Genomic DNA, 22,099 nt, shown 5'->3' on the forward strand with positions numbered 1-22,099 from the left:
AAAATGAAACTACAGGCAAAATTCGCTGGTGATTTGTGAGACATATAATCAATATATGTAAAACATATCTAACATGTGCATATGCGACCAATACCACTGGGTTGAAAGCTCATCCTAAACCTGGAATGATCACAGCCAAATTAGATACACATATTAGTTACAATCTGGAAGAAGGGGTTCGGACCACCAGCCTCCTACTGGGGCGAGCATGACAACACACAGTAAGATTGAGGGAGGAGGGCATGGATTGACATCGAAGCAGAAGGAGGGGATGGACAGAGAGAGAAGAGGGAGGAGCAGGTCGACAGAGGAGGGGGGGGGGAAGGAGGAGGAAGAGTAGATCAAGGGAGGAGGACGGGGAGGTGAGGGGGAGAGGAAGGGGAGGAGGAGGGGGAGAGGAGGGGTAGGAGGTCGACAGAGAGGGGGGAGGAGGTCAACAGAGAAGGGGGAGGGGAGGGGGAGGAGGGGGAGACTGAGCTGATCAGAGGAGGGGGAGGAGGAGGAGCAGGTCGGAGAAGAAGGGGGAGGGGAGGAGGGGGAGGAGGAGAAGCACTTTCGAAAAGGGGGCAGGAGGAGGAGGTCGGCGGAGGGGGGAGAAGGAGGAGCAGCACATCAACAACAGGGGAGAGAAGGAGGAGGAGGAGGAGGAGAAGCAGTGACTGACTGTGGGGGGGGGGAGGTAGGAAGAGGTGCAGCGGACTGACAGAGAGCAGGGAGGAGGAGCAGTAGTGGACTGACAGACGGGGGGAGGAGCAGCAATGGACCGACAGAGGGGGGAGGAGGAGCAGGTGCGCCAACCGACAGAGGGGGGAGGAGGAGGAGGAGGTGCGCAACCGACAGAGGGCGGGGGTGGAAGAGGGGCAGCTGTGGACCAACAGAGGGGGGGAGGGGAGGAGGAGGAGGAGGAGGAGCAGACCTGGGAGGGGGGTAGGGTTGAGGAGGAGCAGACCGACAGAGGGGGCTGGGGGGTGGAGGAGGAGAAGGAGACAGACAGGGGGGTGGAGGACGAGCAGATCTACAGGGGGGGTGGCGGAGCAGACCGACAGAGGGTGGAGGGTGTAGGAGGAGCAGACCGATGGGGGGGGGGGGGGAGTGGAGGAGGAGCAGACCGACAGGGGGGGTGGAGGAAAAGGAGACTGACAGGGAGGTGGAGGAGGAGGAGGAGACCGATAGTGGGGGGTATAGGAGGAGGGGACCAACAGAGGGGGGGTGGAACAGGAGGAGACCGACAGGGGGGGAAGAGGAGGAGACTGACGGGGGAGGAGGAGGAGGAGAGTGACAGGGGGGGGGGTGGAGGAGGAGGAGGAGACCGACAGAGGGGGGGGTGGAGGAGGAGGAGGAGACCGACAGAGGGAGGGTGGAGGAGGAGGAGGAGACTGGCAGGGGGAGGGTGGAGGAGGAGACCGACAGAGGGAGGGTGGAGGAGGAGGAGACTGACAGAGGGAGGGTGGAGGAGGAGGACTGACAGAGGGAGGGTGGAGGAGGAGGAGACTGACAGAGGGAGGGTGGAGGAGGAGGAGGAGACCAACAGAGGGGGGGTGGAGGAGGAGGAGGAGACCAACAGAGGGGGGGTGGAGGAGGAGACCGACAGGGGGGTGGAGGAGGAGGAGGAGGAGACCGACAGAGGGAGGGTGGAGGAGGAGGAGGAGACCGACAGAGGGAGGGTGGAGGAGGAGGAGATTGACAGGGGGAGGGTGGAGGAGGAGACCGACAGAGCGGGGGTGGAGGAGGAGGAGACTGACGGGGGGAGGGTGGAGCAGGAGGAGACTGACAGAGGGAGTGTGGGGGAGGAGGAGACTGACAGGGGTGTGGAGGAGGAGGAGACCGACAGAGGGAGGGTGGAAGAGGAGGAGACCGCAGAGGGAGGGTGGAGGAGGAGGAGATCGACAGAGGGGAGGTGGAGGAGGAGGAGACGGACAGAGGGGGGGGTGGAGGAGGAGGAGATCGACAGGGGGGGGGTGGAGGAGCAGACCAACAGAGAGGACGGGAAAACCAGAACAACAAACAGGGATCGGAGGAAATGACAGAGTGAGGTGTGAAGGAGATGGGCAGAGGGGGGGGCGGGGAGAAGCATATGAACAGGGAGAGGGTGGTTGGAAGGAGGGGGAGAGGAGGCTGATAAAGAGAGAGGGAGGGGGAGAAGGAGATGGGCAAAGGGACAGTGGAAGAGGAGGAGCTGTACAAAGGGAGAGGGGAGAAGGAGACTGGAATGTGTATCCAATTTGTATACATATTTAGCAATTGCTAATATTATTTTGATATGGTGCCATCTCAAGGTGCAAATTCAAAATAAGCGTAAGGTCAAAAGAAATCATGGAATGGAGATGACACAGCAGGTATAGGGTACATATGATTCTTATAATTTTTGCAAAAATAGATGTCCACTTTTGCCTCTGCAGGAAACTCCTACGAGATCTAGCTTGCCTTTGAAAGAAGTAACTTACAATACATTCATACAATATACCCTCTAAGGGTCACTAGATGATTCAATATTGAACCACACATATTGATTGCTTATTTTCTCATAATACGGGGGCCTAATGAACACCAGTTTGAGATACTACAAGAAAACTAGTGTACATTAAAAATCACAAGAAATTAAAAATTTGCAGAAGCCTACAGGTAACAACTTAAGAAATACACTCCCAAAACAGAATAATGGTGGCAATGTTGGCATGAGACATTTTCAGCCATACCTGTACTTACTTCTCAATAAACAAACCCTTGTATTTTGTGTTGATTCTATTCACTTTCCTGTTTCAGATCAATGAGTATTGATATTATATATCTCAGTAATTTTACTGTTTTGTATAAAATGGTCATAATGCTTTTGGAGCTTTATTACTCTGCATTTTTAAATATAAATTATTAAAAACCTAATTGTCACCTTTTAAACATATGTAAAATTATATGTTGTATTGTTCTAACATACTATCCCACATGCCATAAAGACAAGATAATACTGAATGTTGCATTCAGATCAACATCCAGTCTCTTATTTTTTTCTTTTATTTGCTTTTTTACTTTTAATTGTTAAAATACAATTAATATCAAATACCTGTTCACATTTCCACCATAAAGTTCTGATAGAAAATGAGAAAGATCTTCTCTAAATTCCCAGAGTCCACAAGGAATACCATATTGGAAAAGATACGGATTTTCTTTCTCACTTTCCTGGAACACAAAAATGTTCTGAAAGTGACAAAACTAGAATATGTTCAAAGCAATATATAATGCTTGCCAAAAAAACATTTTAAGATGGCTAGTGTGTGAAAGAGCTGACAGACTAGTGGTATGCAACAATAAACACTGAACAGTACGACTATGTCCAGTGTGAGCACTAAGATTTTTCTCTGACCACTTTTTTCCATAAGGAGCTATGCAAGAGAAAGCTATGTGTTTTGTTGCAGACGGCAGCTTAATTCAAAGATTCTATGGATACACTTCCACATGTGCTCTGTTGTCTGCAGAATGTCTAAAGATACTCACTTTCTCTTCATGACTTTACCAATATCTCTTCCATCACCACCTCTGCTGCATCTTTTATTCATGCTCTAGGAGTCTGTACATCAGGAACTGCCAAACTAAATATTTTATCCTTACTGCAACCCCAGAAAAGTTTATAATTAGAGGAAGATTTTATGCTCAACCTGTACATGAAAAAAGGGAACTTTTGAACCACATGCACTGTGAGATCTTGTGTCAGTAAGAAAACTCAGGTTGCAGAATCAACTAGTAAAATTAATCTCTTTAGCAAGTCCAAATGATGCCATGCAAGTTTTACAAAAATCTACTGAATCCTTCAATAACTGTGGAGAACAGCACTATTTACTTATTTGTTCTCTGTAACTTTATGTATTTACCTATTTGTTCTCTGTAACTTTACGAAAAATTGAAGATTTTTTTTTCAACTAACTGGTCTACAACTAAGCCTTTCTTCAGAAAACCACAGACAGTACATTTCATATAACATGAAGGTTCAGAAGACTGCAGTAAGATTAAGGCAGCACACCACATTAAGGCTCTCAAGATAATTTACACACACACACACACATACACACACACACACACACACAAAGTCTATCAACTCACACAAGCATTAAGAAAGTATCATTACAGGACAGAAAGGAGGGAAAATAAGGATTAAAGTCCCACTGTTGATAAGGTTATTAGAGATGTAACAGAGACACAGAATAAATGAGGGTGGGGCACGACATGGGTCGTGTTCTCTTCAAAGGAACCACCCTGACACTAGGCTTAAGCAGGTAAAATAATGGAAAATCTACATGGGGATGGCTAGATGATGATTTCAACACTGCTCCTTCAAAAAGCATTCACACTGCACAAACTTATTTAGCAGCAGTTTTAGAGTACATTTTTGGCTCTGTCTCTGTGTATTATCAGTTCACTGGAATTTCAGGTCAAAATGAGAAAAATCATTGAAAAATGTGAGATACCATATAAAAATTAAAATAAATCATAAAGTAAAGGAAATCAATTAAACAGAAAATAGGAAATGTTAATACACTATTTTAATAACTTGGCTTTGACTTTCGTGTCAATGATTTTATAATCAAAGCCACACTAGAAACCAAATAAAAAAAAAAGAACAAACAAAACAATGTTCAGGTAAATTGTGGAAGGAAGCCCATAAAAAACCCATGATAAACAAATTGAAAAGAAAAAGTTAACATTATTCTCTTATACACATAATAAATTGTTCCCTTGTCTTTAAGCTTTCAGAGCCAGGAATACTACTACTTTATAGCATCACATATGCATTACTTTTGTTTGTACTCTACTTTCAACTCTGCTTAAAATACTTCAGTTTGTTACTTTACTGTAAAACTGTCTTTACTTGGAGCTTTTCAAATTTTCAGTAACTCCACAACATCTAGTTTACATCTACATCTATACTCTTCAAACCACTATGAGGTGCACAGCAGAGAGTACGTTCCATTCTACCATTTATTAGGGTTTCTTCCTGTTCCATTTGCATATGGAGCACAGGAAGAATGATTGTTTGAATGCATCTGTACATGCAATAATTATTCTAATCTTATCCTCAAGATGCCTATGTGACCAATATGTAGGGGGCTGTAGTATATTCCTAGAGCCATCATTTAAAGCCTGTTCCTGAAACTTTGTTAATAGACTTTCTCAGGATAGTTTACGTTTGCCTTGAAAAGTCTTCCAATTTAGTTCCTTTAGTATATCTGTGACATTCTCAGATCAGACAAACCTGTGACCATTAATGCTGTCCTCTGTATACGTTCAATATGCCCTGTTAGTCCTATCTGATACGGGTCCCACACACGTGAGTAATATTCTAGAGCAAATCACACAACTGATTTGTAAGTAATTTCCTTTGTAGACTGTTTGCATTTTCCCAGCATTCTACCAATAAACCAAAGTCTACCACCTGCTTTACCCACAACTGAGCCAAAGTGATCATTCCATTTTATATCCCTATGAAGTTTTACGCCCAGGTATTTGCATGAGTTGGCTGATTCCAACAGTGACTCATTGATATTATAGTCATAGAATACCACGTTCTTTTTTTGTTTTGTTTTGTGAAGTGCACAGTTTTACATTTCTGAACATTTAGAGAAAGTTGCCAATCTCTGCACCATGTTGAAATACTATCAGGATCTGACTGAATATTTATGCAGCTTCTTTCAAATAGTACTTCATTATAGATAACTTCATCATCTTCAAGAAGCCCAGTTTTACTATTAATATTGTCTGCAAGGTAATTAATATACAATATGACCAGCAACGGTCCCAATACACTTTCCTGTGGCACACTCGAACTTACTTCTACATCTGATCATGACTCTGCATCTAAGACAACATGCTGTGCCCTCCCTGACAAAAAGTCCTCAATCCAATCACAAATTTCACATGATACCCTCATATGATTGTACTTTTGGCAATAAGTGTGGGTGTGGTATTGAACCAAATGCTTTTCAGAAATAAAGAAATACTGGTCACACTATTCTGAGAGCATTTGACAATGGGAAGAAATTTACCAAGGGCAACAGATATGCATATGCTTAATAGCACTAGGAAGGCAGTTTTTTCAATAGGATAGGAAGAATTAACACCAGAATCTGAGAAAAAGAGTTACTACTATTTGGGATCAAAGCATCTAGAACCAAGAAGAGAAACCTTTATTTAATACAAAGGACTAACTGCAATCAAACCCTAAAGGTACACTACAGACAACACTACATCATTCTTTATCTTGCTATAAAAAAGCAGAAATCATACACAAAAATTCAGAATGTCAAGAATAAAACAAATGCAGTTTGGAGTATTTACAGGAATTAAACTAACCTGAAGGCAAATGCTACTCAACTGCCTAGTGTCTGTACCAGACCCTGTCAAGTGCCAGTGGGAAGCCTACAAGTAAATGGCTGGTTGGGGATTTGAACCTGTAAAGCACCAAACCATTCCAACTTATCTCTTTTCACTTTTTCTCATAAGTGAATCACATCTGACACCAATTAAGTCACTTATAGGCCACTCAACTAATAATTTATGATTCAAACGATGGGGATTAAGGCAGTGATTGTGTAGATCAAGCCATCTTTATTAATCAACAGTGGAAAACCCAGGATTGAATGTAACAGCATTATTACAAGGATAGTTGCTACTCACCGTATAGTGAAGATATTGAGTCACTCACTCACGCATACACAACCTTTCATGTGCACGCATGTTCACACACACACACACACACACACACAAAAACCACAGCAGTCAGAGACTGCAGTTATGTGTGTGTGTGAGTTGCGTTTGCATTTGCATGTGCGTTTATTTCTGACAAAGTCCTTGTTGGCCAAAAGCTCACTTTCTGACAGTCTTCTTGTTGTGCCTACCTGTGACAGCATCTCCACTATATGGTGAGTAGCATCTATCCTTTTCATAATACTGTTACATCTGTATTAATCTATTTTCTATCTAGCAATTGGGAATTTGTGCATGTGTAGAATGTTCACTTGCAAGCCAAAGCCCTGAACAGCCAACGCTAACGGAAAATGACGGGCAGTATCAAGCACTCCCTGCCACGCTGTTCTCACATGGACCCTAGTTGGCAACTTAAAAGGCTGGACACCAGATGAGAGTAGAGGACCTCCTGGTCCTTCCTAAGGCAGGTAACTGGAAACATGCTGTCCTGAAGGCAGATGCAGCAGTCATCTACTGTGAAATTTGGAACGCAGAGAACTGCACACAGACTCGGTAAATACACTGAAAAGATAGCCTGTGGCCACTTGTCTCCCACTTAATGGACATTTTACAATCTGTCCTTTCTGGCTGAGTGCTTTCAACATAGGGCATTGCACTTTGGCTGGCAAGTTTGCAGAAGACAGGTGGGACGAGGGAAAACTCTTCTGTCCTATAGTCCTGACAGTGATGTCTTGAAAGTCCTCAAAACGACAGCTAAGAAACTGAGGTCACAGACTGATTTTCGAAATATTTTTTGAGAGGAGACCACATATTGGTAACTGAAGACATGAGCCTCTGACGTAAGCCTGCTTCCCTGTGATTCTCCAAATGGTTAAAGTGGGAGAATGGATGAGTGGAGGACGATTTTTACGCAATCCATAGTGGGTAAAGTTAACAATATTAAAAATTACACAATAGGATAGCACCAAGTGAATTTCAAGCTCAGGGGTGAGTGATGTTTATCGAAGGAAACTCTGAGCAAAGCAAGCTTACGAGACTTGTGGCCTGATTACTGTTGTAACATTCTTGTGGCAGATTTCAATCTAGTAGAGGCTTTTTCTTACAACTCATTTGAGTAACAGCTATTTTCTCTGACGGCAGACTTGCTCTTGGATTGCAGACTTAGAAGTAGGGAGATGAAGTTCACTTGTAAAGCAGACTGGAGTGGAAATCTATCAGTAACAATCAAACACATCCACATAATAGCGAGAATATCTAGCAGCACTGACCACTTAGGGTGGCATGGAATTAAATATATACTAATGTTTCAGTAAATTCAAATTAGTTTTTCATGACTAGGTGAACAGGCAAACTGCATATGGGTCATTCCATGTCAGTTCAACCAGGGGCTTCAGCTCAGTCTCAGATTTGACTGAAATTCAGTACACTAATTCTACCTTGTGTGGAACACTCGTGTACAAAGTATTAGTTTCCCCTGCCAATTACGTCCAAGATTATGACCTGTGAAAGAAGGTGGTGTGACCTGGAAATTGCAACCTGCATCTGGCAATCTATCTTCAGATCCAACTTCAGGTCTTAATAACTTTGGAACTAATCCACACAGTCCAGTGAAATTTTTACAACCCAGTAGCATCCACTTACAGAACACACTCTATGAATCAAAACACCAACAACATATTTCTGAGGGAAAATAAAAAATTCCAAAATGTGATTAAAAAATGTAATATGTTAAAAGGTACATACTGTAGGTGCCCTCTATGCCAAATATAATTCACTCAAAAAGGGTATAATTTTTTTTTTTTTTTGTGGTAAGCTTAAAGTGGCCTAAACACACACAGAACTCATCATGCCCATATAACTCACAAAAACTGAGTTACATGAACATGAAAATACAAAAATTTGAAAAATTACCTGAAAAACATGGATTTTTGAAGTGTGGTGGCACAAAAGGGACAAGTGGTATCCAAGACAAATTTCACACACTGCATAAGTAGACCATAATGATATATATCTCAAAATTTCAGCATGTTATTGCAAGACATTTGTGTACAATGGAAGTTGAGAGATGTATTTGGTGATGTGGCCATTGTTCCACAACAAAATTTTGTAAAAACATATCGTAAACTGTTTTGCCTCCTCTTATCCTCTCCCACAACTGTTTAATCACTAAGCAACAACATATAGACAGATTAACACAACCTATCATTAATGTTTACTGCGCCTTAACTGCTAAAAACCAGTTGACTGTGCTTTGAACAGAAGTTCTCCCACACTTCAGCTACTGTAGTCTGTACATTGAGTGGAAAATTGTACTGTCTTCCTGACACTGTGGTAGGAACTGGAACTGTCATAAGAATATGTTCAAAAGGAATCCAACACCTGTCTGCCAAACGTGGCCAATGAAATGATCTTGCTGGTGCCATGAAGTTCACAAAATACATCACCTTCTGCTTCACAGCACTCTGCAACACATCCTAAGTACCATTTGTCATCATAAACAGCAATAACATAGCAACCTGGCCATATGTTGCTGCTTTTGCTTCTGAATCCTGAGTCAGACACACTGTGAAGACACATGTTGTGCATGAACCTATATTTATAATCGGACAGTCTTGCTCATCTGCACATTGTCAGAGTCTGCTGGAGAGAAGTGATGATGGCTCCTTGTGCCTGCAACAGTTTTAACGTGTTCTAATCTGCTTTTTAGCAACTCTTCAGCTGATTTCACCTCATCTTTTGAAACAAAGAATGATTGTATACCAGAGATAGTTTTCTGTACCCAGGTAAATAATTGAAGAGGTGTTAGACTGTACGGTGCTGCAGACTAGCTCGTGATGCCATGTTTTTAATATTAGCACCAATACCATCACACACATTTTTACCATGACTTGTTGCGAAAAAATTCCATTCTGCATGAATCTGAAAATCATGGTAATGCATGCATCAATTTTTGAAATTTTTACAGTTTTTGTACTGACTAGTTGCCCCATTACTGAAGTATTACGCAAAATGTATGTGAGGCAGCTTGTTTTTCACATATGCCATGACAGTGCAAATGTGGGCATGAACTGCAATGGCATCATGAATTAAATAGTCACTAAAAACGCACAGGTTCATGACACACACATCACCTGGTTCACCTCTATAGTAAATCGCAAATGGCTGGAGAGTTGCTTGACTGTTGTCCCAATGATATCCTAGGATGGCGTCTTGAACTATAAATGCATAATTTTCAGAAAAGTCTAGTATTACTATAAATTCATCTTGTTTCAAATTATCCTTACAAAACTGGAGATAAGCCGATTGTGCTGTTGCTGTGAAGCTGTGTATGGTCAGTTTGTCCATTTTTTGACAACACGTTTCAACAAAATCTTCCACTGTACTTTGCTTTGTTTCAAGATTTGTGCAAGAAACAAGTTCATCGTCATCCATAAGGAGTTCGCCATACAGTTTGTTAGTCATGTGTTCTGCAAGATTTGCCTTACCAGGACACTTTTCACAACTGTGTATTATGCACTGGTAGGAACTGATGTCGCACACTAGCAGCTTCATTGCACCTTTGTAATCCAGACCACAATTCTTTATAGCAGCAAACATCAGCTTAATATTTCCTTGAATTCTACATATAGTTCTGATATGTTTCATAGCAAAAGTCTTTTTTGCATCTGTACATGTACATTTCCCATTTGCACCATTACATAGTCTTTTTTTCCAGGCATTATTCGGCTGTAGTCATTATTTTCATAAAACTCTGACACTAGCACCTTTGTACAATTTTGGTAAACTTTTTTGGAAACAGTGATCAATAGAGTATTATATTTTAACTAAAGTTCAGTCTTGATCACAACACTTATGTCTCAATAACATAGGTGACTGGTTTCGGTTATATTTATATAACCATCTTCAGACCCATGGCTTCCTTGGAGGATGGAAGGCGGAGCTCTCCTCAGTCACCTATGTTATTGAGACATAAGTGTTGTGATCAAGACTGAACTTTAGTTAAAATATACTAGCACCTTTATTTCTGAACTCAATTGCTTACCCTGAGCCTGCTGAAGTTGTGGAAGCACTCCTTGGGTTGCTTTCATTTTCCTAGCTTGCTTTACCATATATGTAGAAACATTGAATTCCTTTGCAGTATAGTCAATATACCAGCTGGAAGGTGCAAGGGTAAGAATAGCTACTTTTTTCTGGCGTGTGGATATGGCACATTTTTCTTTCAAATCATGCAAAATTTTGTCCAAATCAGAGCATTTCTGGTATGATTTCTGTTCCTTTGGAGCAGATAGTTCTTCCTCATCCACCATTGGTGTGTAGGCTATTTTGTGTTTTAATTCCATTTGAGCTTCTTGTAGTTTTCTTCTACCATAGCTGGGCCTGTCTCTTTTCCCAACTTTGTGTGTCTTCATGGGAGACAAACCAAAACCAGTCACTGAAGTGTTTAATTGCTCATCCGCTGTGGTTGTAGGTGGCTGTTACTCTTTGTCACTGTCATGTAAATTATCAGAATATTCTTCATTTTTTAGCAGTGTAACACACCTGGAACATAACTTTTGTCCTGGTTTCATGTTAAGTCCCATGCACTGATTCACTTTCAATACTGATTTTATATCAATTTCTCTGAGGCTATACTTCACTGTCTTCTTATGAATCCGAAATGGATCAAAACAACTTCTTTGTAGGAAAGAATACTTATCCAGAAACACTTTCATATGATGATAACAAACACTTAAGTTTCCTCGAACTGTACTTCTTGTGCCCACAGGGTGTATCCCGGATCTCCATAGCAACAAATCTTGGTCCGATTCATCCAGATCATACAGTACAAAGCGAATGCCACATGTTGTTCCATATGTTGTTTTATGACATTCAGATGCTTGTGCTCTACCAATACTGCAACTTGTTTGAACAAAAGCACCACTAGTACACTCTTCTGCCTTCATACTGACTTTCCACAACAGTACTGACCAGTCTGAACTAGAATCTTAAAAACATGAGTAACCTGTAATTGTTGCTTGTTTCCTTTATTGTTCCTGCCAAACAATGACACATTCTGTCCCTGAAAACTACCACTGTTTAGCTTTCTGTTGCCTAATGGTTCCCAACAATTGCTGCAGCTTTATCTGAAACAAGCTGTCTGCATAATCACTATTACTTGCTAAATCGTGTTAAAAGAAACATAACAAAATACATCTCTGTCAACTTTTATTGTACACAAATGCCTTGCAATAACATGCTGAAATTTTGCAAATAATATATTATGGTCTACTTATGCAGTGTTTGAAATTTGGCTTGGATATCACTTGTCCCTTTTGTGCTACCACACTTAGAAAACCCATGTCTTTCAGGTAATTTTTCAAATTTTTGTAACTCTGTCTGTGTGACTGATATGGGCAAGATGAGTTCTGTGTGTGTTTACGCCACATTCAGCTTACCACAAACAAAATTATACCTGACTTTTCATGCTTTCCCGACGGATCTGTTGCAAATACGCTTCTCGGGTTTGCCGCCGGATCGTATTGTGTAAATCGTACAATATTTCCTCGATGCAACTGCTCGACATCATCAGGTGGTGGTAGCTGCTGCTGTCACTGCTACAAGGCGCGCCTGCTACAAGGCGGCGGCAAACCCGAGAAGCGTATTTGCAAAATTATACCTTTTTTGAGTGAATTATAATTTGGCACAGAGGGCACCTACAATATGTACCTTTTAACATATTACATTTTTTAATCACATTTTGGAATTTTTTATTTTCCCTCAGAAATATGGTGTTAGTGTTTTGATTCCTAGAGTGTGTTCTCTAAGTGGATGTTACTGGGTTGTAAAAATTTCACTGGACTGTTTGGAATAGTTCCAAAGTCATTAAGACCTGAAGTTAGGTCTGAAGATAGATTACCAGATGCAGGTTGTAATTTCCGGGTCACGCCACCTTCTTTCACAAGCCATAATTCTGGAACTAATTGGCAGGGGAACTTAAAATTTTGTACACGAGTGTTCCACAATTGGTAGCATTGGTGTGCTAAATTTCAGCCAAATCTGAGACTATCAGCTGGAACATTTTCTCAAATTGGTTGAACTGACATGGAATGACCCATATAATTTTATGTTATTTCTCCAGCATGACCAGGCAATCACTGGTTTCATTCTGTATAAATGCTGTATGGTCTTAAACATACCATGAAGCCAGTTTCCATATTAAATTATCTTTGCCAACTGTATCACTGCTTATTATAACCTTGTTTCATATCTAATTTTTAATCTTAATCTTTTACTGTCCTTTATAAATTTGTGCACACCAAGATTAATCTGGACCAAGATTTTGATTTGTAATTAGTAAATCCCTTTCAAGAAGTTAGTTAACAGTAAATTATGGGACTACCTGTACTTGTAATTCAGTGCCACTGACTTCCTTTTCCCCTAATTGCATCAGTCAGATCCACTGAGCACTTAGCTTTTATTAAGAACTAAGTTTCAGGGAGCAATCTGCCACTCAGCATATCAACTACAGGGCTCACAGCAGTATTTCGAAAACTGCATTCCTCTCAAATCCTTGTCTAATGACTTCAGTATGTACCACATCACTCAGTAGTATTAGAATAACCTAAGTGACAACATTACACTGATTGCAGAAGAATATTTCAGTAATTTAACTGAAGTATTATGAACCCCAATATCAAAATTTTTCAAGACACAGTAGTACTAGTAGTAGTATGCTACCACTAAAATTACAATGCCGAGAAAGACAGCAAATGGTAAAATTTTACTCACTGTGCATACATGATATAGTAGGGAGAACACAAGATTAAATTTGTATATGGTGTGTGTATGTGTGTGGCGGTGGGGGGGGGGGGGGGGGGAGGGAGGGGGAAGTAGTGAAATTTATTGGACAGAGCTGCCATCCCTGGCAGCAACAGTGGCTCTATCACAGCTGAGCATTGAGTCAAACTGATCTTGGATGACAGAAGCAAGTCATTCCATACTGCTTCAACTCAATGGCAGAGTTCACTGATCATAGCAGTTGAGAAGTGACAACAAACGTTTTCAAGACATCTGGAGGCAATACTTGAATGCCTTCTATATTACTGCAAGTCATGTCAGCATAGGTAACATACAATCTTGTATTAACAGCTGCTGTCCAAATTGCCAGCTATGTGAACCACAGGTGATTGTGTTGTGTGTCAAATGGCACCAAATATAATCACGCAGAGTGCTGGGTGAATACAACAATTATGAACACAATCGGAAAGTTTAAGTCTCCTCACAGCCTGCACACAGATTATGTCCATTGTGATGCTGTATGTGGAATCAAGATTTGGCTGAAAAGATGATATACTTCTGTGACTGAGTCCAATGTTGTTGGTGAATGCACCACTCAGGTGTGTCTGCTGCATCAAGGGAAGCCATAACAATCACTGCAGTGTTGACAGCCCTTGGCACTCCAAGTACATCACATTGTCTGTGTGAATACTTCCTTTGTTGTAAACAATACCATATCCTATTGGCAAGTCACTGTCATAAGATCCCTGACAGCTGATTTGATAAACATCTATGTATGTAGTGTGACTGCACATTCCCACACATTGTTGTGTGTGGCCCTTTTTAACCCCTTGAATTTCATACTTACATGGGAGTCATGAGATACTGACCGGCACAAACAGTAATATTGCAGAATGATAAACTGCAATCCTGATAGGCCACAATCTTGCTGCTGTGAAATTCAGACACAAGCTGCTTGATATTTTTCCTTGTTACAATAAGCATTAAACAATCCTCTTTTCCCCCTACGGTAAGTCTTTCCGCTCCCGGGATTGGAATGACTCCTTACCCTCTCCCTTAAAACCCACATCCTTTCGTCTTTCCCTCTCCTGCCCTCTTTCCTGATGAGGCAACAGTTTGTTGCAAAAGCTTGAATTTTGTGTGTATGTTTGTGTTTGTTTGTGTGTCTATCGACCTGCCAGCGCTTTCGTTTGGTAAGTCACATCATCTTTGTTTTTAGATATATTTTTCCCACGTGGAATGTTTCCCTCTATTATATTAGAAACAAATATTCTAATGAGTCTGTGAGCAATCTTCCCTTATATAGACAATTAAATAAGATTACTTTATTATTGCAGCATAGCTACTATGATAGCAGGTCAGATCAAGCTGCTGTCAAAGAGATGCCATGCACTGCCCGCCTGGACACAGCAACACTAGCATGTCAGCAGGGGCATGGTAGATACTCAACAGTGTGCTGTAATTCCCACAAATGTGCTGGAACAAACCAGCTGCTGTTTCCTTATGAAGTTTTCTGTCTCGAGCTGTATGATATGCAGTATAACAACCATGCTTCCCCATGGCTCTGTGGTAAAGTGGTGTGGAGTTGCGTGTATACAGCTTTATTATTTTTTATTATGGTTTTAGGGCGCAAAACTGCTACGGTGCATAAGCGTCCATTCTGTGGCTTAGTGAAGGGTAGTGTATACAGCTTGTGATGATTTTGGCTATTCAAACTGTTTGTATTTCTTAATGGTTTTCACATTCCAAATCCCACAACTAATGAACCAAGTGCTACTTGTCACCACAATTGGGCTGCACTAACAGTGTTAACAGACTTCAGTATCCTGGTATTAGCGCACAGTACCAAAATTCACAATGAAGAAATTACTCAGTACAGTTCATTAGTCATGAATTCAGAAATTACAAAACTTTGGAAACAGTAGTTGCCACAACAGAATAAGCTGCGAAAGTATTATATAATGGAGATCTTATCTCCCACGAGCTGGTGCACATTATGCTCATCTACAACCATGGTAAATACAATGTGGCATTATTACAGTGGGGAAACTGTGTTTGGTGGTGACATGGGATTTTTGGCACAGTCAGCAGATGAAATACACAAGAATGTTCGAATTACGTCAGCATACAGCAGGCGAACAGTGAACACCGAGATAACAAACAGAGTGGATTTTAGATTAAATAGGGAAAATTACATTGTCAAATGCAAATATATTATAATTCTACATGCTATATATTATGTAGACAATGCTAATGTATTTATTAGTCAATTATGGAACTTAGCCCCCCCCCCCCCAAACCCCAATATCATCAGCTGCAATTTGTTGGTGGGCTCAAGGAACCTTTTTAGCCTCTTCTGCAACAAAGTGGCAAATGTTTTCATTTCATAATAATGCTTCAATGGGTTCTCAGCAGACTATTAGCAGTAATGCGAGTTATATTGATCAGTAGGCCTAATGATACAACACAAATATCTTGTGTCTACCTGCTGAAGATACATGTTTGCAACTTGGCCATAAACATGCAATCAACCAAGAACTAATCATGAGCCATCTCGGGACTAGTGCAGCAGGGGATACAACCCGTCGGCTTTGGACAATGACGTCACAAGTGGCCAATCGAGAAGCGATTCTTCTTAGTGTTGTAGCTCCCTTCAGTGGCTGATAAGTGTTTTTTGACTTTTTTAAAAAGAATCTCACGAGATAGAATAAACAGATCCACTTTATTAAGCAATCAGTAAAAAAACTAAACTGAAACATAACAGCAAAAGCGAAAATGGTAAACTGCTCTCTGGCGGCTTGTGACGTCCTTGTCCAAAGCCGACGGGTTGTATCCCCTGCTGCACTAGACCCGCCATCTCACCTGGACTCCTCGTTATATTATTTGGCATGAGACTAATTTGGCCGTTTACATTACCAGTACACGTTTCTTTGCTAGTACACACAGTACGCTCGTTTCTTGAAATCGGTAAAGTCGAAAATTTAATGTTAGCCTGACTGATATTTTTGCTGTTTTATTTCTCCATGAAAAAAAAAAAAAAAAAAAAAAAAGCACCTCTGTTACTGATGCGGAACATCTGAAAGTAGTACTAGGTAAAATGGCATAGCAGATTGAAGTATTAGAAATTGCTCCTACAAGCTGACTGTTGTCATGCTTATTGTCATTGTTTCACTTGAAGAGACAACAGTTTTCTTATATGTATTGCCTTACCCTTAATAACAAGCAAACAAATGGCAGCAAAAGGTGCCATACCTAGTGCTACGTTTTGCCATGTACACAGAAATAAATACAAAAAACTGTGAAACAAAAATCTTCCGCACAAAGACCATTCGCTGCAAGAAGTCTTACCATTCTGTGTAGTGTCGCGTTTTGCATGATTTCCACACAAAGCCTCAGGAGATCTGGGCCTGGAGCACCAACGGACAAATTATCGTGATCCTTAGAATAAACATTAACAGGCCCTCCATCGAACAGATGCAAGAGATGCGGATCGTCGCTTGCTTTCGTGCTGTCCATCATGGTTCTCAGCTGAACGAGCTTCCTTAACAGATTAGTGCATCCTGCGACGTTAACGCGCCGCATGTTCATTAAAAGCATGTTATCTACCCCGTGACACCTATTACGTGTTATCACTGTACAACTCCCGGACGCACAAGGCTGGTATACAATCACAAACTGTGATCCTTTACGAAAGGGGGTTTTTCTCGTTCAGTTTCACTGTACTTGTGTTAATTCGGCTTCACATTCCATATCGAACGCATTGCTTGCGAGGGGAAAAAAAGAAGAGATACTGTATTGTACTGGCAGGTCCAACTCTTTTCTGTCTGTCAGCTCACAGCCGTTCGCGTGACAACTGATTGCGCACACAGCACTACAGGTTTTTTCAAGGTCCGGTTTTTTCATACGTTAGAAATTGATACAAGTCAGGATTTGACGTCACAAATCACAGTCAGCCAATGAACAGAGAACGACGTTGCCAGATCTCGACTGCAGTGCAGAGCACGGACGAGTGTCTTCAATTTTAGAAACGTTCAGTCATAAATAAAGTAATTGAACAAAAGCAATGTCTTGATAGCAGACTTTCTTTTATAGAAAGTTTGGAAAAAGCATTCTTTACACCAATTGCTTCATATTCTATTAATTAATTAAACCAAACAAACAATAAGCCTCCTAATTCAGGCGATAGCAAGGAAAGGTGTTTGTATCAGTCTCACGAACCGCTTTTTCGCAATAAAGAACAGCGGTAATTGTTTATTTCCTATTGTACTTCGACGCAACGTGAGTAATTCAGAGTCATCCCAACAGTGTTTGTCGGTATTTTGCAAACGTTTAGAGTGCTCCAGGAGATGGCAGTAATGAGTAGCTGCGTTGGCGTAATGGTTAAGGTGTTGGGCTGTTAATCGGAAGATTCTCAGTTCAAGGCTTGTTGCATACTAAGTATTTTATTTATTTATTTAAAAACAATAGCGAAGTGTCTTACTTAATGAATTTTATTCGTTTGAATGTAATGTTTTGAAATTTCCTGTGCTTCATTATAATCATAATAAGTTTTCAGTTTTTGTAATTTTCTCCTCCAATATTTCTTTTCACAGCAATTAAAAACAACGAAAAGGCACACATACAATATTCATGTTATCCGTTTTGTTTGTATATCGCCTCTTCCGCAGTCGCTGTTTTACTATTCATATTGAGATATATTCTTTTGCGGCAATATTAAAAGTATTATTTAGAGCAGAATTTCGGCTCGTACGTTGCCGAGCTATTTGATTGTCTGACGGAATTCTTTGCTTCGCTGCTTTGGCAACATCATATTCAATGGTTTCGTCGACTGATCTATGTTTTGGCAAGTATTTGCTGTCCATTGTGACAAAAACAAAATGTTTGCGCACTGTGCCTCACTGGCAATATATTTTAGTTTTATGTTTTATTACGTCCAAAATTCAGTTTTGTGTACTTCGCCAACTTCGTTTTAATCAGAACGTTTTAGAAAAAAGCGAAATGACTCTGGTATAAAGAAAGTTTTGTTACAGTTGCTAAAGATAGAATATTTCCCAATTTATAAACACTGTTTATGTTATAAAGGGTGTTCATTTTATGGGGACATTGAAATCTCTTGAAGCCGGCCGCGGTGGTCTAGCGGTTCTAGGCGCGCAGTCCGGAACCGCGCGACTGCTACGGTCGCAGGTTCGAGTCCTGCCTCGGGCATGGATGTGTGTGATGTCCTTAGGTTAGTTAGGTTTGGGTAGTTCTAAGTTCTAGGGGACTGATGACCACAGATGTTAAGTCCCATAGTGCTCAGAGCCATTTTTAAAAAAAAATCTCTTGAAAACGACACACAGAGCCAAAAGAAATCCTAATGAAAATTAGTTCCTCCCGGAAGGGGACATCCAATTATAACAAATTTGACTACAAATTCGTCGAATTTGGTATCATTGGATGGCCCCCTCTGAGACAAAAAAAATTTAGTTATAAATTTGTTTGATCCGATGTGTAGATTTGCGGATATTTCAATGTCTCCAATTAAAATGAACACTCTGTATAGTTGGAACCATGAACGACTGCGGTTCTACGCACCTGACGTCACGCATCCGCTGACAGCCAATGAGTGTTCAGTAGTTTTCTGAACGGTCTGCTGGGAATGTCTTGGCGAGTGCGAGTGTTAAATGTGATTGTAGTTATTCTTTGGTGAATTTTTATCGCATTTTTTGCAAGTTGTCATGGCTGATAATGGTGGTAAGCGACAAACTCTCCATAAACAGGCGAGGGACATAATTTACCGGATTCATGCTTTTTTCAAGCGCGAAGCAGAAAACGGTGGACCTATCACGGATGTCGCCAGATCTCAGGAACGCACTGCAGAAGCGACAGGCGTTAGCTTGAGAACCGTTCAGCGGATTGCCAATGAAGGAAAGTTATCTACGGAGACCTGTGGAAGCCCACTTTTCAGATCGCCAGGGAAATATCGCACTCGTGAGAGGACTGTAACTAATTTAGATAATTTCGACAAAGACGAGAAGTGCTCAACATGTACAACACAGGCGAATTTCCTACTGTAAAAAAAATCACTGTGAATATGCGTGAAACCATAAATTTTAAAGGTAGCATGACTTCAATGAATAGAATACTTAAAAACATTGGATTCAAATATGTACATACAAATGACGGAAGAAAGTTTTTAATGGAACGTAGTGATATCGCTGCTTCAAGGGCACAGTTTTTAAGACGTATTATTGAAGTAAGAAAATCCGGGAATAAGAACATTTTTTTCTTGGACGAAACATGGGTGAACCAAAATCACACAAGGAAAGCGTGTTGGAAAATGAGTGATGGTTCGGGTGGGTTTAAAGTACCAGTTGGTAAAGGTGGACGAATAATTGTGCTTCACGCTGGTTCTGCTTCTGGATTCATTCCAGAAAGCAAATTAGTGTTCCGGGCAAAAAAGAGAAATTCAGGGGATTATCATTCTGAAATGAACTCTGAGACATTTAAATTGTGGTTTAGGAATCAGTTTCTCCCTTACTTGCCTGCAAACTCGGTGATTGTAATGGACAATGCGAGTTATCACTCTGTTGTTGTTGACAAGACACCCACAACAAGTACAAAAAAAGCCGATATCATGTTATGGCTTGCAAGTAAAAATATTCCACATACTGCCAACCAAACTCGTGCTGAAATGTTGAATCTTGTAGTGCTTCATAAGCCTCGCACAAAAGTTTATGAAATCGATTGTATTGCACAGGAACATGGACACACAGTTTTGCGTTTGCCACCGTACCATTGCCAATACAATCCGATAGAGTTAAATTGGGCACAAGTGAAAGGGTATGTCGCAGAACGAAACGTGACATTTAAAATTGCCGATACAGAAAGGCTTCTGCACGAAGCACTTGACAGAATTACTTCTTCAGCATGGGCTGAATGTGTTCGGCATGCACAAAGGCTACAGGAGGAGGACATGGACAGGGAAATTGTAATTGACAATCTGCTTGAACCCATCGTCATAACTCTAAGACCTGATGATTCGGACTGCGACACTGACTACAGCGATGCAGAAGACTATCGCAGCGATTGACAACAATGAAGGGTAAGGCACATACACAATAATACTCATGTTCTCTTTCTTGTTTTTGTTCCACAGTTGCAATTTTACCAATGGTATTGAAATATATTCCTCTTCTGCAACTGTAATAAGCGTCTTATTTAGACCAGACGCGTTTTTCTCTTTTGAAGCATCTTCATTGGACAGCATTTTGTCTCCTCCATTGCCAAGTCGCCTTTCGTAGTTTTGTGCTGAGGTAACACAATATTCAACGTTTGTGTCGGCCGATCAGTGTTTTAGCAAATAAATGCTTTTTGTGTGTGCCACACACAAAAATTATATTTGACATAGCTCAGAGCACTGATACACAGTATATTCAAGTCCTAATGTTTTTGTAAGTCTACAGTTTTGTTTAACGTGTTTTGTGTACTTCCTTTTGATTGATTGAAGTGCTTTAAAATAAAGTCAAACGCGCCCGGTGTAAATAAAACTTTTATTACAGTCGCGAAAGACGGAATATTTCTCAATATTACATACGACACCAATCTGGTACTTAAATTAAATGAGATGTTGTTATACAGTAAATTTTATATGAAATTTAGGTATCTTGTCCACATTTCATTCTCAACATTGTGATAACTACAATCGAACATATGGAAAGTATACGCTATGAACTTTACCTCTGCAAACTCTTCAAAATTTCGTGCAATGGTTTACTACATTTAATGCTGCAATATAACTGCATTGAAAATCGAAACAAAATTAAGTCATTTATGGGGGGAAGGTATCAGTCAAGAAGATGTGTCAAAATCAAATTTTTGGGCCAAATAGTTTTTGTGAAATCGAATGATAAGTGTGTCAAAGCAGTCGGAACACTATGTGTCTGCACAGGCGAGCAGTGCAGTGGTTACAAAATCGCGCACGGCGTGGAATGCGGGGAGCACGTCTCTGTAGCAGCGAAAGGTTTAATGCGACCATGGTGGCTTTACTTCATAAACTGCGCGCTCCCCCCTAAACGTAAGTTTGAGAACTACACTGCTACGGCGCTGCTTCTCTTGGCGCGTACAACTGGCAACGCTGCAATCTCCCGTGTCTGGGCGGGCATGCGCGAGCCGCCAAGATAAATGAATTGAACTATAGTTGCGACTTGTCACGGACATCGCAGTTGGACTCCATAGCGTACCGCAGAGATGGACGTAGTACGAACTTCGGCCAACAGATGCCACTGTTAACCGCGCTTTTTAGTTGCCACTTGCGACTCTTAGTTGCGAGTTGTCACTGAAATCGCAGAAAGCAGTGCTAAATTCGACCAATAGATGGCTCACGTCTTTGAATGTGAAATACTATTTGCGACTGCCAACTGTGACTGAAATCGCAGTTAGATTCTGTAAAGTTGCTACTGTGATATCTGTGACTTCTCAGTCACTGTGATTTCTAACAGATACGCGATTTCCTGCCCACCACTATTACTCGTGAAAACCAAGCTGACACTTGGCGGTGGCTGACAGGAATGAGCTTAAAGGTATTTCCCATTTACTATCGCTACCATCAGCCACCGCGCCAACGTCAGCTTAGTTTGCGTGAGTAATG

At 41.0% G+C, this 22,099-nt stretch overlaps 1 protein-coding gene across 1 annotated transcript in view; it reads right to left on the minus strand.

Moving 5' to 3' along the window:
- Nucleotides 1–17,345, minus strand: part of LOC124711971 (2-aminoadipate transaminase) — a 67,816-nt gene extending 50,471 nt beyond the window's left edge. Inside the window, exons 1-2 of the mRNA XM_047242257.1 lie at nucleotides 16,819–17,345; nucleotides 3,059–3,174 (exon numbers count right to left, since the gene is read on the minus strand). Of these exons, the coding sequence (XP_047098213.1) occupies nucleotides 3,059–3,174; nucleotides 16,819–17,067 (365 nt within the window). The 5' untranslated portion in view covers nucleotides 17,068–17,345. The remainder of the gene's footprint in view (nucleotides 1–3,058; nucleotides 3,175–16,818) is intronic.
- Between the last annotated feature and the right edge of the window lie 4,754 nt (nucleotides 17,346–22,099).

Source organism: Schistocerca piceifrons, chromosome 1, assembly GCF_021461385.2.
Source record: "Schistocerca piceifrons isolate TAMUIC-IGC-003096 chromosome 1, iqSchPice1.1, whole genome shotgun sequence".
NCBI lineage: Eukaryota > Metazoa > Arthropoda > Insecta > Orthoptera > Acrididae > Schistocerca > Schistocerca piceifrons.